This window comes from Chlamydotis macqueenii, chromosome 1 (assembly GCF_036417535.1).
Source record: "Chlamydotis macqueenii isolate bChlMac1 chromosome 1, bChlMac1.mat, whole genome shotgun sequence".
NCBI classification, from domain to species: Eukaryota; Metazoa; Chordata; class Aves; order Otidiformes; family Otididae; genus Chlamydotis; species Chlamydotis macqueenii.
This window is the reverse complement of record NC_141556.1, coordinates 213,874,131-213,891,111: the sequence shown is the minus strand read 5'-3', so window position 1 is coordinate 213,891,111 and position 16,981 is coordinate 213,874,131. Positions and strand designations below refer to the sequence as shown.

At 59.5% G+C, this 16,981-nt stretch overlaps 1 protein-coding gene across 2 annotated transcripts in view; it reads right to left on the bottom strand.

The window, feature by feature from the left end:
* The window catches only part of ARHGEF17 (Rho guanine nucleotide exchange factor 17), a 36,914-nt gene that overhangs the window by 12,537 nt on the left and 7,396 nt on the right, over window positions 1-16,981 (bottom strand). The window contains exon 1 of one of the 2 annotated variants that reach the window (XM_086739766.1): window positions 2,670-3,129. The exons of the other annotated variant lie outside the window; for it this stretch is intronic. Within the exon in view, the coding sequence (XP_086595892.1) occupies window positions 2,670-2,837 (168 nt within the window). The 5' untranslated portion in view covers window positions 2,838-3,129. Of the gene's footprint in view, window positions 1-2,669; window positions 3,130-16,981 lie in introns of those variants that run through there. 2 annotated transcript variants of the gene reach the window in all.

The following is a 16,981-nucleotide window of genomic DNA, read 5'->3' as shown; positions in this document are numbered from 1 at the left end:
GGTGCTGGTGTGGGGGCTCAGCGGGGCAGCTGAACGCCGGAGGAGCCCGGCTGGCGTCCAGCTTCCCTCCGCTCCCTCTCCACCCCGATGGAGGAATCCGGGAGGATTAGGAAGTACATGACACCGAGCGTACAGAGACGCCTGGTTTCCTCCACGGCCGCGTCAGGAGCCCGCCCTGGATCTCACAGCCCTACATGGGTCGGTCCCGACGCCCTCCGTCTCTCCGGCACGGCTCCGCTCGGAGAGGTCCCGTAGGAATTCGCCTCCCGCCCAGCACCCCGGGCACCCCAGCGCTGGGCTGTGGTCCCACAGGAAGGGGATTAATGGGGGCGGCGGGGGGCACGGGGAGGTGGTGGTGTGGGACGGTCCGTCAGCCTTGGGAGGCAGATGGGTGGGGGTCTTCCCAGTTGTGGGGTTTGGAGACCCCCCTCGCACGCAGCACCTGGGGGGACGCCCCCGCAGCTCAGCCTAGGGCCGAGATGCTCCAGAGCCCAGGGTGTGAGACACGCCAAAAATTCTGGGTGCAGAGATGGTCCAAAGGCTCCAAGTGCTGACACACCCCAAAAGTTTTGGGTGCAGAGATGCTCCAAGGGCCCTGGGTGCAGACACCCCAAAAGTTTTGGGTGCAGAGATGCTCCAAGGGCCCTGGGTGCAGACACCCCAAAAGTTTTGGGTGCAGAGATGCTCCAAGGGCCCTGGCTGCAGACACCCCAAAAGTTTTGGGTGCAGAGATGCTCCAAGGGCCCTGGCTGCAGAGACACCCCAAAAGTTTTGCATGTGAAGGTTGCTCCAAGGGTCTTGGGTGTAGAGATACTCAAAAAGTTTTGGGTGCAGAGATGGTCCAGAGATGCTGGGTGCTCAATATCCCAAAAGTTTTGGGTGCAGCGATGCTTCAAGTATCCTGGGTGCACAGAGAACCCTAAAGTTTTGCAGGCATAGAGCCTCCAGGGACCCTGGGTGTGAGACACCCCAAAAGTTGTGGGTGCAGAGATGCTCCAAAGGCCCTGGGTGTAAGGCACACCCAAAATTTGGGGTGTACAGACCCTCCACTGGCCCTGGGAAGGGAGATGCTTGGTACGGAGACGCAGCAATGGTCCCTGTTCATGGAGACCGTCCAAGGGCCCTGGGTGCTTGGGCAACCCAAGCTGTGGGTGTGAGACACCCCAAAAGCCATGGGTGCTTGGACACCTCAAAGGCCATGGGTGCTCAGCCACCCCAAATGTTGCAGGTGCCCCAAAAACCCCTATGGAGAAGAAGCCTCCAAAGGTCCTGGGTGCTTGGTCACCCCAACAGCCCTGGGTGCAGAGATGTCCCACAGGGCCACCACAGCATGATGGGACCAGGTTCCCCTTCCGGGCTGTTGGAGCCACCAAACTCTCGTGTCCCCCATCTCCTCATGGGACGAGCCCACGTTCCCCAGTGCTCCCAGCGGTGACACTGGTGCCACGAAGCCATCTGCAACCCAGCCAGGTTGGGTTAAGGAAGAAGCCTTAACCCAACCGTTGAACCCAACCGTTCTCACCACCGTGGAGGCCACCATCCCGCCGGCGATCCTGCCCAGTGCTCGGGAACAGAGCCGTGCCTCAGTTTCCCCACGCGCCCACCACGCCGATATCGGTGTTTTCAGCCGAGCGAGGAGCAAACGGATGTCCAGAGCCAAATATGACGGTGACAGGCCAAAGCGCCCCCCCCGGAAATCTTCCCCCCCACCCCCCCAAAATACGGCGACGCTGCGGTCTTCGGGGCCGCTGGCTGAGATCTCCCGGCTTCATTACAGCCTGAAGTTAATTAACACTCTCACCACTCAATTAATTAGTTGTTAATTACGGGCTGAAGGGCACCCACCGGACGATGGGCCTTAGGAGCGCAGAGCGCCTGAACCCCCCCCTGCCCTGCCTCAGTTTCCCCAACCCTCGCACAACCTGTAGCTCCCCACCTCCATCCGACGCTCCCAGCATTTTCTGGAGCCGTCCCAGTTCGGGACGGAAGCGAAGGGACGGAGCGGTGAGCTGAACGGGGGCCCAGCACCGCACGCCGCACCAGCCGCTGGCGATTCGCAGCAGCGAGGAGACGCAGGATGAGGCCCAGCCGTTGGCGAGGGGATTTTTTTTTTTTTTTCCACCACAGCAACGGCCGTGGCGGGGGGGGGGGGAAATTCCCACTGGGATGAGCAGGAGCTGGGGGGAACGCACCACCCTGGCGGGATGAAGCGGTACCCGGATGATGCGCCCCACTGCATCCCTGACCCCAGCAAAGCTCCTGATGTTGCTCCGGTCTCCCAGTTCCCCCCACCGCCACGGGAATGGGGGCTTTTCCCCACCGGCCCACGCCGCCGCGGTGTAAATCAGCATCCGGAGGTGGAGGGGGGGCGTGGGTAGCGATGACTCCTGCCCCCCCATCACCCTCTCCGGGTGGGGAGCATCCCCCTCTCCCCGCGTTCCGGAGAACCCCCAGGGTGGGCGGCAGCGGGCCCGAGGGATGAGGATGGAGGCACGGTTGCCACGGCAATCGCGGTCCAGACCCCGCAGGTGCCGGCTTCTACGGGGCGCACACGTGTCCAAACATGACGCATCCACGCGCCCCGCACCCACATAACCTCCCCCATCCCACACAACCCCCCCCCAACTCCCCGTCCCCAAGATCCCCACCCCATCCCATTTCGGCATCACCTCGGTCCCGCCGCGATTGCCGCAACCTTTCTCCGGCGGCAGCTCCTCGGCCACCCCGCCGAGGCCGGAGGCGGCGGCGGCGAAGGCCGCGTCGACGCCGTCGCCGATGTCTCGCATGTCCTCCAGCGCGATGGTGAACTGCGCCAGAGTCCTCACCATCTGCAGCATGCGGGTCCCGGGGGTCGGTCCGTCCCACGCGGCCCAAGGAATATAAAAAAATTTTATATATATATATTTTTTTTATGGATATAGATAGATATATAGCCAGGTTTTCCCTTTGAAATAGCCGGAACGCTGCGCTGGGATGCAGCAAGGAGGGAAATAAAATAGAGGAGCTATTTATATCGATAAGGTTCAGTGCATGTATAAATAAAAAAAAAAAATAAATAAAAAAAATATACAGAAAGCGCTGCAGAGCGGCTGCGGGATGCGCGCGCCTGCGTCCGCGGCGGCACGCGGGTCCCCGGCCCCGGGTGCTACCGAGGCGCGGGCGGCCGAGAGCGACGGGAGCTGGAGGCAGAGCCGTGCCCACGCGCGCACACACACAGCGACACGCACGCAGAGACGCGCGCGGATGCAGGATCCTGCCGGGGGGGGATGATGCTGCGCTGGGGGGATGCGATGATTTTTTGAGGCGTGAGATTTATTTTTTTTTTTTTGGGGAGGGAAGGGGAGGTGTACAGATGGTGCTGGGTTGGGGTGCTCAGCATCCTCGGGGTCCCCATCCAGGATGGAATCCTTGGGTACCACCTCCCCCTTGCAGATGGGGAAACTGAGGCACGGAGCAAGCCCGCTCCCCCCCTTCCGACATCAGCACCTCGGTACCCGCAGCCCTGCTCGCCGGGTGATTGCACCCCTGCCCGGATCTGTTCCTAACGCTCCCCTCCTGCTTCGTTAATTAAATCTAATTAGCCGCTCGCCCCGTTTCCACAGCAACGGTGTGCAGCAGGGCTGCGTCCTCCCGTTGCAGCCAGTAAATTTCCTCTTGGAAATGAGGATGATGAGCACCCTCCCCGGGGTGCGTGGCAGAGAACGGCCAACTCAGTGCATATAATATTACGAGAGGGGAGCTGCAGCTGCCTTAAATACAGCCTGGCACTGGGATCGGGGAGGAGGGACCCACAGCACCCGGCGTGGGTGGGATGGGTGCCCGCGCTGCACCCGCTGCAGCTAATTGCATCTGGGGTAACGAGGCCGTTTGCAAGGCAGCAGCACCTGCAGCTCCTTCTGCAGCAGCACAGTGGCTGCAGACACACTGCTGGGGCAATCCTGGACCCAACTGGGATCCAATCCCAGCCCCATTTCTGTTGTAATCCCAGCCCCATTTCTGTCGTAATCCCAGCCCCATTTCTGTTGTAATCCCAGAAACGTTTCTGTTGTAATCCCAGACCCATTTCTGTCATAATCCCAGATCCATTTCTGTTGTTATCCCAGATCCATTTAGGCTGCAATCCCAGACCCACACAGGCTGCAACCTCAGGCCCATCTGCATTGCAAATTCCAGACCCACGTGGGTTCCAATCCCAGACCCATTTGGGAGGCAATCCCAGGCTCATTTGGGTCACCATCCCAAATTAATCTGGTTTGCAAGCTGGGTGTAGTTGGGCTGCAAAACCAGACCCATCTGGGTTCCAATCCTGGACCCATCTGGATTGCAATCCTGAAATCCATCTGGGTTGCAATCCAGGCCATTCCAGGTTCCAATCCCAGACCCATTTGGGCTGCAATCCTGAAATCCATTTGGGCTATAATCCCAGGTCCATCTGGGTTGCAGTCCTGAGCCATTCTGGGATCCAATCCCAGATCCATTGCTGTTGTAATCCCTGTTTCACCTGGGCTGCAATCCCAGACCCATTTCATTGCAATCCCAGTTCCACCTGGGCTGCAAATCTGGGCTCGTTTGGGTTCTAATCCCAGATCCACCTGGGTTGCAATCCCAGATCCACCTGGGATCCAATCCCAGATCCATTCCTGTTGCAATCCCAGCTCCATCTGTGTTGCAAATCTGGGCTCATTTGGGTTCCAATCCCAGATCCACCTGGGTTGCAATCCCAGATCCATTCCTGTTGCAATCCCAGATCCATGTGGGTTGCAAATCTGGGATCGTTTGGGTTGCAATCCCAGATCCACCTGGGATCCAATCCCAGATCCATTCCTGTTGCAATCCCAGCTCCATCTGTGTTGCAAATCTGGGCTCATTTGGGTTCCAATCCCAGATCCACCTGGGTTGCAATCCCAGATCCATTCCTGTTGCAATCCCAGATCCATGTGGGTTGCAAATCTGGGATCGTTTGGGTTCCAATCCCAGATCCACCTGGGTTGCAATCCCAGATCCATTCCTGTTGCAATCCCAGCTCCATGTGGGTTGCCAGTCTGGGCTCAGATCCACCTGTGCTGCAATCCCAAACCCATTCTGGTTCCAATCCCACATCCCACCAGGATCGCCACCCCGGGCGATTCCAGCTCCCTCTGGGTTGCGATCCCAGACCCGTTCCTCTCGCAATCCCTGCTTCCTTGCCGTCGCAACCCCAGCCGGCCTGCGACGCCGCTGCGACGTGGCGACGCGGCGACGTGTGACCCAGTGCAGCAACGCCCTTGAGCCTTCCCGTGGGATCGCTTGTCCCCGGGGCGAGCAGGGGGATCCCTCCATCCTTCCATCCACAGAGGGTCCTTCCCACATCCCCATTCCCCACACAGCTCCCTTGAGACAATCCCTTAATTTAACTGCGTGAGTAGATTCTCCAGTGTCTACTATTAAGGTTGAGCTTTCTGCTGGTGGGTTTTAAAAGCACTCTCAAACCCACCCAACCTCTTTGTGTGTCATCAGAGAGGAAAGATGGATGGAGAAGGGTTAAACCCATCGCTTGTCAAACCAGGGAAGGAGCCAGGCTGGATCCCGCTGCGCATCGAGGGGCCCAGCGGAGGTTATCTCGCCTTCACCCAGGAAAGAAAAAGTCGGAGCGATGCCGGCCGTCCCCGCCGGCCGCCGAGCCCGGACCCCCCTGCGCGCAGCCCGCGGCCCACAGGAAATTCCTGGGAGTGTTTGGCCACTCCAACAGCGCTGCCTATTTTTAGGGCCGTCTAAAATATGAGCCGGTTATTTTTAGCAGCGCGGCTCTTTGTAAACACCTTTAGATTTCCTTTCGGATCAGCCTTTTTTTTTTTCCTTTTTGAAATTTTTTTTTTCGGCAAACCTGGGTGTTTCCTCCCAAAAAAACCCCGAACTCCTCCCGGGAAAAGCATCACAATCCCTTGGGATGGAGCCAAGTGCCTCATCCCCCATCCCAAACACCAGCACCGCGAGGATGATCCCAAGAATCCAAAGACGGAGCAGATCCAGCACTGGGGATTTGGGGGGGGACGATTCGGCAGCACCCCAAATCCCAGATGGGGGGGCTCAGAGAGGGGGTTTTCCCCCAATTTTTCCCTCTGGCATCGGAAATACAACTTTCCCGACCCCGCCTGGCCTCCCGAAGAAGGACGGAAGTTCTCCTCTTTTTATTTTTTTAGGAAGCCTCCGGGTGCAAATCCATCATTTTACTTTTCCCCACCCGAGCGTAGCGCCGCAGGAGGAGCTTGAGCATCCCCGGGGGATTTTAAAAACATCTGAAAATATTAAATAAAGGAGCTGGCAAATCGTATCCTGCCTCCTGCAAACAAAAAGGCATCGACGGAGATGTCCTAAAAACGTCATTTTTAAAAGAAGGATTGGGATTTGGGGGAAAGGGAGAGCAGGGATGTAAATCCATGAGGAATCTCAGCCGTCACTGCAGCTGCTGGCCCTTCAGAGCTGAGACCGTGCACACATCAGTGCATGTAACGATGCTACTTTAAGGACTTCCCCACCCCAAATCCCGCTGCCGATGGGAACTGGGTCGCTGAAACCGGGGACGCACGGGTGGGTGTCACACGTGCTGTCACCACCCGGCTGGGTTGCTAAAAGCCCATCCCACGGGAAGAGGAATCTCTGGATCCCCAGAGACACCGTTTCACCCCGAAATTCCCCTCCCGGAACCACAACACACAGCATTTTTCCCAGGTCAGCGGTGTAACGAGTTGCATCCGGCCTCAGCCATACCCTGGGGGAGCTGTAGTGGGGGTTTTGATCTCACTTTGGGGTAAAAAAATACAGCTTTAGGAAAAAAAAAATGGAGCGTTTTGGATCCTTTTGGCAGCAGGATTTGCCGCTCGGGGCCTTCCCAGCTCATCCTTCCCGCAGCTGCCAAAGGCGGAGCTAGCCCTGCTTCCAGCAAAATTATTCCCACCCCTCCAAAATGTGCCAAAATTTTAAGAATAAATAAATACAAGTTGTTTTTCTCTCATTACGGCTTGTCCCCACTGCCGGCTCCCAACGCTCCACACTGCTGAGGGGGGATTCTCTAGGGTCTCGTAGTAGGGTTATGCTAGGAATCTCCGCACCTCCTTGAGATGCTCATTCCCAGTTTGGAAGAAACTGGGGGGAACTGGGATTTCTGCACCTTTTTTCTCGCTGGATGCTTCTTCCCAGGGCAGATCCCACTAGAGGGAGCTGGGACATAGTGGGAGCCACTGGTCCGTGGGGATAGTCCCCCACCCCAGGCAGCCCGCAGGGCACGGCGATCTCCCACGCTTAAAAATTTTAACGCATCCTCAGCTTTATTTCTACCAAAACCCTGGAAAAAAAAAAAAAGACTCAGAAAGAAAACCCATCCGATCTTCGCCTCGGGATAAATGATGCTGTCGTATGTCCTACACACCGGTGGAGGCATGGCAGCCACCAGACACCTTGCTTGCTGGGTACCAGTCCCTGCCACCCCTGGGTGCCAGCCCCTGGCATCCTTGGGTTCCAATCACCTCCATCCTGGGTACCAGTAACCCCCATCCCTGGTACAAGCCACTCCATCCCTGGTACTGGTCGTCCCCATCCCTGAGTACCAGTCCCTGCATCCCTGAGCACATCACTCCGTCTCTGGGTACCAGTCATCTCATCCATGGCATCAGCCACTGCCACCCATGGGTTCCAGTCACCCATCCTGAGTACCAGCCAACTCCACCCCTGGACACCAGTCACCGCCATCCTTGGGCACCAGTAACCCCATCCCTGGGTACCAGCCGCTGTCATCCTTGGGTACCAGTCTCCCCATCCGTAGTACCAGACCCCAATACCTTGGTACCAGTCACCTCCTTTCTGAGGCATGTCACCCCATCCCTGGGTACCAATCACCTCCATCACTGGTTCCATCTACCTCCATCCCTGGGCACCAGTCACCTCCATCCCTGGGCACCAGTCACCTCCATCCCTGCTATCAGCCACTGCCATCCATGGGTTCCAGTCACACATCCCTGGGTACCAGTTACCTCCATCCCTGGGCACCAGTAACTCCATCCCTGGGCACCAGCTGCTGCCATCCCTCAGTACCAGTCACTTCCATCTCTAGTATAAGCCACCACCATCCCTGGATACCAGTCTCCCCATTCATGGTACCAGTCCTCTCAACTCTGGGAACAAGTTACCTCATTTCCAGGACATGTCACCCCATTCCTGGGTACCAATCATGTCCATCACTGGTTCCATCTACCTCCATCCCTGGATACCAGTCACCACCATCCCTGGGTACCAGCTGCTGCCATTCCTGCATACCAGTCTCCCCATCCCTGGGCACCAGTCCTCTTGATTTCGGGGAACAAGTCACCTCCTTTCCAGACCATGTCACCCCGTCCCTGGGCACCAGTCACCTCCATCCCTGGGTACCAATCACCTCCATCACTGGGTACCAGTCACCTCCATCCCTGGGCACCAGTCACCTCCATCACTGGGTACCAGTCACCTCCATCCCTGGGTACCAATCACCTCCATCCCTGGGCACCAGTCACCCCATCCCTGGGTACCAGTCACCTCCATCCCCAGGCACCAGTCACTTCCATCCCCGGGCACTAGTAATCCCATGCCTGGGCACCAGTAACCCCATCCCTGGGTACCAGTCACCTCCATCCCTGGGCACCAGTTACCCATCCCTGGGTACCAGTCACCCCCTTCCTACGCCACGTCACCCCATCCCTGGCTACCAATCACCTCCGTCACTGGTTCCATCTACTGCCATCCCTGTGTACCAGTCACCTCCATCCCCGCGCACCAGTAACCCCATCCCTGGGTACCAGCTGCTGCCATCCATGGGTTCCAGTCACCCATCCCTGGTACCAGCCAACTCCATCCCTGGGTACCAGTCACCCATCCCTGGGCACCAGTAACCCCATCCCTGGGTACCAATCAACTCCATCCCTACTACCAGTCTCCTCATCCCTGAACACCAGCCACCCCATTCCTGCGTACCAGTCCCCTCCATCCCCGGGACCACCAGACCCCACGTGTGGGGGAAAACCCCCCTCCGCATCCCACGGGAACACGAGGAACCTGGACAGCATCACATCCGGGGCTGTATCCCCTCCCCGCCCGGCCACTCGCTCTTCTCCCACGGGTAAGAAAAATCCGAGCCGTTTTCCGAAGCGTAACTTCTCAAAAGGAAATAAGAGCATAAATCAGCGGCTCTGATTCAGCCCCGCTTCGGTTACTAATAATACCCCAGTGTTTATTCGCAGCTCTGGGGGTTGGAGATGTTTGCTTTTCTCTCCGCCGTGGTTTTTCCCAGGCTCCCAGTTCGCAGAGGAGCCTCCATTTCTTCAGGGATGCTCCCATGGAGAAAACCCAGCGGCAACAACCGCCTCCGGGACTGGGGAGGAAGAGGAGGAGGAGGAGAAGGACGAGGAGGAGGAGAAGGAGGAGGGCGGCCTCAGACCCAACCAGATGTGCCGAGAATTCGGCTTTTTTTCCCTTCTTTGACTTCTCGGCTGCGGTGATTCATCCCGGGAAGACACGGCCTAGCCGTAGTTTGGCTTTTGAAGTGTGAGACAAAGCCAGGGATAAAAAAAAAGGAGTCGGAGTGACTCTACTGGGGCAGGGTGGGAAGGATGCCGGGCATCCCAGTGCCGTCCCAGTCAGCGGCAGCGCCGGCGGGATGGGGAGTGGGGAGCAGGCGGGCGGCTCATCTCCCCAAGCCGTGAAAATTCATCCTCTAAATGTGTCAATCCCATGGGATTTTCACTCAGAATTGGGGTTTGTGTTGGGGTGCAAGGGGTTCTTTCCCTCTGCCCCCCCCCAAAAATCCGAGGCTCAGGACCATGCTGGCATCTCAGGGCGTCCTCGCTCTGCCGCTGGCAGCACCCCATGGTGCCCCCCACCTTACACCCCCCACCCCACCCCATCTGCAACACTCACCCCAATTCACGCCCCCCTCCCGCCGCCATCCATCCCCCACCGCATCTGCAGAGCCCGTGCGAAACTCGTGTCGCCGCAGCCCGGGCGGCGGCGGGGGGCTTTCCTGGCCCCCCGTTCGCATCCAGCCTTTGCCGAGCCCTCGAGCGGCTTTGGCCAAATATGGAAGGGTTTTTTTTTGCCTCCGGTTTTCCGGCACGCAGGCCGAGGCCCAAGAGCGCAGCTTTCCAGATGCTGAGGTCAGCCGCGCTCTTCTCCCTCCCGCCGCCGCCGCCGCCGCCTCCCCCGCCACGCTCGGCCCCCGCCCGGGGCGAGGAGGTAACGTCACCCCCCACCTCGACTCGCCAGCATCCCCGGATCCCCCACTCGCTCCCTGCGTCCTGTGGCACCCCGAAGCAATAGTTATTGGGATTTGGGGATGAGAGGGAGGAGAAGGGTGCCCAGCGCTGGCACCTCTTGGCGTTGGCGCTGGGTGCCAGCCTGGCGCATGGGGGTAGGAGGTGCCCTGGGTATCTGGTGGCATGGGGCATAGATGTGGGTGAGAGAGGTGCAAACAAACTTGGGGTACCCAGGAGGGCGCCCGTCTGGCATTTGGGGTGATGGGCACCAGGAGTTGATGGGCATCCAAGAGCCAACGGGCACCCAAGAGCCAAAAAGCATTCAGGAGGCACTGGGCACCCAGGAGCTGATGGGCACCCAGGAGCTGATGGGCACCAGGAGCTGATGGGCACCAGGGACCAATGGGCACCTAAGAGCCAAAGGGCATCCGGGAATTGATGGGCACCCAGGAGCCAAAGGGCACCCAGGAGCCGATGGGCATCCAGACCTCCATGTGGACCCACAATTCTGGGGGCACCAGAGGCCAAGAGGCATCCAGGAGCTGATGGATGGCCAGGAGCCATCTTGGAGTCCATGGGCACCCAGGAGCTGACGGGCACCCAGGACCTGGTAACATCAAGGAGCTTATGGGCACTCAGGAGCTGTTGGGCACCTAGAAGCCAACAGAGACCTAGGAGTCCATGGGCACCCAGAAGCCAGTGGGCACCCAGGAGCTGATGGATGCCTGGGATGCAACAGGTACCAGGAATCCACAAGCACCCAGGAGCTGATGGACACCCAGGAGGCAACAGACACTCAGGAGCTTATGGGCTCTCAGGAGCCCATGGGCGCCCAGAGTCCGTGGGCACTCAGAAGCCAATGGGCATCCTACGAGCACCGAGGAGCTGACGGATGGCCAGCATCCAACAGGTACCCAGAAGTCCATGGACACGCATGAATCCACATGCAACCAGGAGCTGGCAGACACCCAGGAGCTGATGGGCACCCAGGAGTCCATGAGCACCCGGGAGCTGATGAGCACCCAGGAGCTGATGGGCACTCAGGAGCAAACAAGTATCAGGAGTCCATGGGTGCCCACAAACCCATGAGCACCCAGGAACTGACAGATACCCAGGAGCGGATGGACACGTAGGAGCTGATGGGCACCCAGGAGCCAAGAGGCACCCAGGAGTCCATGGGCACCCAGGAGCCCTGAGCAGCCTGTGCCATGCCCCTACCTCAGCCCTTTTGATGCAACCCCCCCCCCCCCAATCCTGGATCCACGCCCTTGGCAGCAGCCTGAGTGCACCCACCAGGAGAAGTCCCCCTTTGTACCCACGTCACCCATGCCGCACAGACACCCAGCCCCTCAGCAGGTCCCCTCGTCCCACACAGCTGCAACCGGGGCAGCAGGAAGCTGGCGGGGGGGTGGGAAATACGGACCTCACCAGGAACACCCACATCCCACGTCACATCACGGCGAGGCGAGAGGTGACGCCTTCCCTGTCGTGTCATTGTCACGGTGGTACCCTGGGGGGAGGGGGGCAAAAAAAGGACATTTTTGGATTCTACTGACCTGCTCTGGGTTCGGACGACCAAGGGACGAGTCCCCTCTCCGCTTACTGAGGCTCTGAGCCATCTACATCCCATCTCACCGGGGTTTTGGGCAACCAAAAAGAAAAAGAAAAGGACCAAAACTGATCCCCTACCGCTAGCGACGGCGTTTCTGCCGAGGGGTCAGGATGAAACCCTTCCAAAAAAAAAGAAAAAAAAAAAAAAGGCAAGAAGAAGGATGCCAAATCAGGGCAGGCCAACGAGTCTGCTGCTACTCCAGCTAAAAAAAGCAGGAAACCATATCCCAGCTTGGAGATGCCAATCTTCCCATGCAAACAACTCCCTTCTTGTTTTTTTTGGAGAGTACCGGCGGGCTCGGGAACGGGCGGTCACAAATAGCAACTCCACATTCTCCAGCCCCAGGAACCACGTGGGGATGCTGAGGTCCCCACGTCAGGATGGTGGCTCCTCCAGAGAGGACCTGGTGGTGGTTGTCCCCCTGTTGGGATGGTGGCTTCTCTGGAGGGGACCTGGTGGTGGCCATCCCCCTGTTGGGATGGTGGCTTCTCTGAAGGGGACCTGGTGGTGGTCACTCTCCCATTGCGATGGTCACTCCTCTGGAAGGGAGCTGGCTGTGTCCTCGTCCGGATGATGGCTTGTCTGGAGGGAACTTGGTGGTGACTATCCCCATGTCAGCATAGTGACTCCTCCAGGAGGGACCTGGTGGTGGCAATCCCCATGTCAGGACGGTGGCTTCTCTAGAGGGGACCTGGTGGTGGTAGTCCCCTTGTCAGGATGGTGGCTTCTCTGGAGAGGACCTGGTAGTGGCTGTTCCCATGTTGAGATGGTGGCTTCTCTGGAGGGGACCTGGCGGTGGTCATCCTCAAGTCGGGATGGTGGCTCCTGGTGGTGGCCACCACCACAGACGTCCTGTCCCCAACACATCCCTGCAGAAGTGTCCTAGTGGGGTTCGTTGGTGTCTTGGATGTCACCGGTGGGGTGGAAGGTGGTGGCGGCCATCCCCTGGTTCCCAAAAAGGGACACACCTAGGGACTCTGGGATATCGCAGGACATGGGGGTCACACAAGCCCAACGTGTTCCTGTCATCAACCCTTCTACTCCTCAAATTAAAGAGATTCAACTTAAAATAATCGGTATAAGGCACAGAGGGACACGCAGCTTGGGGACAACCCCCACCGGCAATCAGGAACAATGGTCACGGAGCAACTGGTCCCACTGTGGGCAGGGGCTGGGCAGGCTCGGACCAGCCCCCTGTCCCCCGGAAGCCCAGCAGCTCCGACGGGAGTTTGGATGAAGTGCGAGTTACTGGAATTTTTTTACCCCGATGCTGATTTTCGTTCTCGCTCCCATTGGTTGGGCCGCAGTTCCCAAAGACCCAAAAGCAAACATGCTATTTTTAGAGAAGAGTTCATTTACTGGAGCCATTCCCTTTGAAATTCCTCACCCATCCTCTCCATGGAAACCAAGGGAGTCCGGTGAAACAGCCCCACCGGGACCAACCATCAGAGCTTTAAAAAGAGCCACGTTGAGGGAGAGGGGGTGGAAGTGCCTGATTTTTCTTCTCCGGACACATCCTGGTCTGGAAACACCATGGTGGAAATCACAGTGTATTTGGTTTTGTGCCCAAAGCTGGGCTTGATGCCTTCAGGAGGAGATGTCCTGGAAGATGGACCATGCCTGCTCTGAAAATCATGCCCAAATGGCTACTGGGGCCTGTTGTTTTGGATGGGTGGTGGGGATGGGTGGAGGTGGATAGGTGGAGGCGGATGGCTGGATGGGTGGGGGGAGATGGATGGAGGTGGGAGGAGAGGGATGGAGCTGGATGGAGATGGGAGGAGATGGATGGAGATGGGAGGAGATGGATGGAGAGGGATGGAGATGGGAGGAGATGGATGGAGATGGAAGGAGATGGATGGAGAGGGATGGAGATGGATGGAGAGCGATGGAGCTGGATGGAGATGGGAGGAGCTGGATGGAGATGGGAGGAGAGGGATGGAGAGGGATGGAGATGGCGGGATATGGATGGAGATGGATGGAGAAGGGAGGAGACAGATGGAGATGGATGGAGAAGGGAGGAGATGGGTGGAGATGGGAGGAGATGGATGGATGGACGGACAGATGGATGTATGGAGATGGAGGGGTGGAGATGGATGGAGATGAGAGGAGATGGAGATGGGAGGAGATGGATGGAGATGGGTGAAAATGGGAGGAGACAGATGGAGATGGGTGGAGAGGGATGGAGGTGGATGGGTGGACGGAGATTGGTGGCTAGAGATGGATGGATGGATGCATGGAAGGAAGGAAGGGAGGAAGGGAGTGTCTTCCCCTGCTTTCCAGGGGAAAGCCCTGGGAGAAGGGGAAGAAACTTCACAGACCAAACCCCAGTGCTGCCCCACCGCATCTTCCCTCCTGCAACAGCACCACCTTCTCCACCCTGAATTTAGGAGAAATCCCTGCTGCGGCTCCCAGGCTGCGGGAACTGCCCCATCAGGACCTGCCCGCGCCGGACGGGCGACGGAGCTCAGCGACAAAGCCACAGCAAGCGGAGACCTCGGCGCGTCACCTCTCCAGTGCCTCCCGTCACATCGGGGTCGGCATCTGTGGGAAACCTCCCGCTTGGGAAACATCCCTGGGAACGGCTCTCCATCCCATAACCCTTGCAGGGACGGACTAACGCTGCGGCAACGAGACCGGGAAGCTCTGAGCCTCCATCCCAGCCGAGTTTGGCAGGAGGCTACCAACGCGCGCACACCTCGGAGATGCCGTCCTGCAAGAGCAGATCCGAGATCCGGGCAGGCTGCCGGGAAACGCAGAGCAGCTTGTGCAACGCGCACGGCGTGAGGGTGCGGCCCTGCGCCATCCCCCTGCATCGCCGCGTGCGCGCTGCGGCAGCACCCATGTCTCCGTGCACCGCTGCGCGCTGAGCGCCCCGGATCTATCCTTGCACCCCTGCACCCCAGCACCAGGGACCTCCTCGTGCAGCCCAACGCTACAGACCTTCAGGGGATGCGCGTGCATGCCAGCACCAGAGGTTTCCCTGCACAGGGATGCACACGGACAGCAGCACCAGGGATCTCCCCGTGCATGTGCACCCTTGCGCCAGTATGCCGGCACCAGGGACCTCTCCCTGCACCCCTGCACACGCACACCAGCACCAAAGCCTTCTCTGCGCACCCCTGCATGTACACCCCAGCACCACGGATCTCCTCGCGCGCCCCTGCAACCACAGACCTCTCTGTGCACCCCTCCTGCACGTGCACCCCAGCGCGAGGTACCTTCCTATGCACCCTTGAGTGGGCACCCCTGCAGCAAGGATGTCCTCGTGCATGCCAGTGCCGCAGACCTCCCTGTGCGGGGATGCACATGACAGCAGCACCCTGCGTCCCCTCGCACGCGCTCCCTTGCACCAGGACCCTGGCACCAGGGAGCTCCCCATGCACCTCTGCATGGGCATCCCTGCACCAGGGACTTCTCCGTGCACCCCTGCACCAGGAACCTCTCCACACACCTCTGCATATGTACCCCTGCACTGGGGACTCCTCATGCACCCCTGCACCCTTGCACCAGCACCCTGGCACTGGGACATCCCCCTGCACCGCTGCACATGCACACCAGCACCGGGGACTCCTCATGCACCCCTGCACGTGCACCCTTGCACCAGTACCCCGGCACTGGGACATCCCCCTGCACCACTGCACGTGCACACCAGCACCGGGGACCCCCTCATGCACCCCTGCACGTGCACCCTTGCACCGGGACATCCCCCTGCACCGCTGCACGTGCACACCGGCACCGGGGACTCCTCATGCACCCCTGCACGTGCACCCATGCACCAGTACCCCGGCACTGGGACATCCCCCTGCACCGCTGCACGTGCACACCAGCACCGGGGACCCCCTCATGCACCCCTGCACGTGCACCCTTGCACCAGTACCCTGGCACTGGGACATCCCCCTGCACCGCTGCACGTGCACACCGGCACCGGGGACCCCCTCATGCACCCCTGCACGTGCACCCATGCACCAGTACCCTGGCACTGGGACATCCCCCTGCACCGCTGCACGTGCACACCGGCACCGGGGACTCCTCATGCACCCCTGCACGTGCACCCTTGCACTAGGGACCTCTCCATGCGCTCTTGCACATACAGCCCTGCGCCAGGGACCTCTCCACGCACCCCTGCATGGGCACCCCTGGCCCAGGGACCTCCCCGTGCACCCCAGCACCCGCGCAGGACCGGGGGTCTCTCCGCAGGCTGGAAGCGAAGCTCGCGCCGAACCCATCCCGGCCTCCCACCCTCACCGCAGCCCCGGCGTCCTGCCAAGAGCCTGACCTTTGGGCCAGGCGGCTGCGGGCCAAGGCCAACCCCCGTCCCCGAGCTCAGCCTGGCGCTAACCCTCTCGCTCCGGGGCCGGATCGTGCCCCACGGTCACCGTCGCAGAGCCACCCTCTGCCCGTGGGGTGCTACCCTGGGGCGTTCGGGCTCAAAAGGGACCAGACATCATCTGCGTCGCACAAGGGCGTTCAAAATCCTGGCACTGGGGAAGGGAAGGGGCAAAAACGGGCAGAGTTGCAGAGATTTGGGCTGGTTCACCCCCCGAGGTGTGTCGCTCGGCCCCGTGCCGGTGGTCCCAGCGTCGGTCCGTGCCGCTGACAGGTCGCGTCACCTGCGGGTCCCCCCGATGCCATCTCACCTCCAACCTCCCTCCGAAGGGCAGCGGGGGCCGCCTGCGTGCCTCAGTTTCCCCCCTCCCAGTTTCACCGAGCACGACGGAGCCAGGGGAGTAAAAACCAGGCAAACCATCGGCGCAGGCACCGGGAAATCCAGGATTTACCGTCCCCATCCTCCCCCTGCCATGGCTTTAATTATAGATTTCCAGTAACGCCAAAAAACGAGAGAACTCCCAGCCACGGTCCAAAACCTGCTTTCCGTGGAGATTTAAGGAAAGGGAACGGGAGGATAAATAGGTCCAAAGATGCCAAACGTTGGCGGGCGCACGGATCCGGCCCCCGAGCCGTCCCCGAAGCGAGGACAAGCTTCTGGAGGACGAACCACGAGCTCGGAGGGAGGACGCACGGGAGGGACGGGAGGGTTTTTACGCAAGCGTCCCTGGGAACGTGACCCTGATGTTTCCCCTGCGGGAATCCCTCTCCACCCCCGATGATTTTT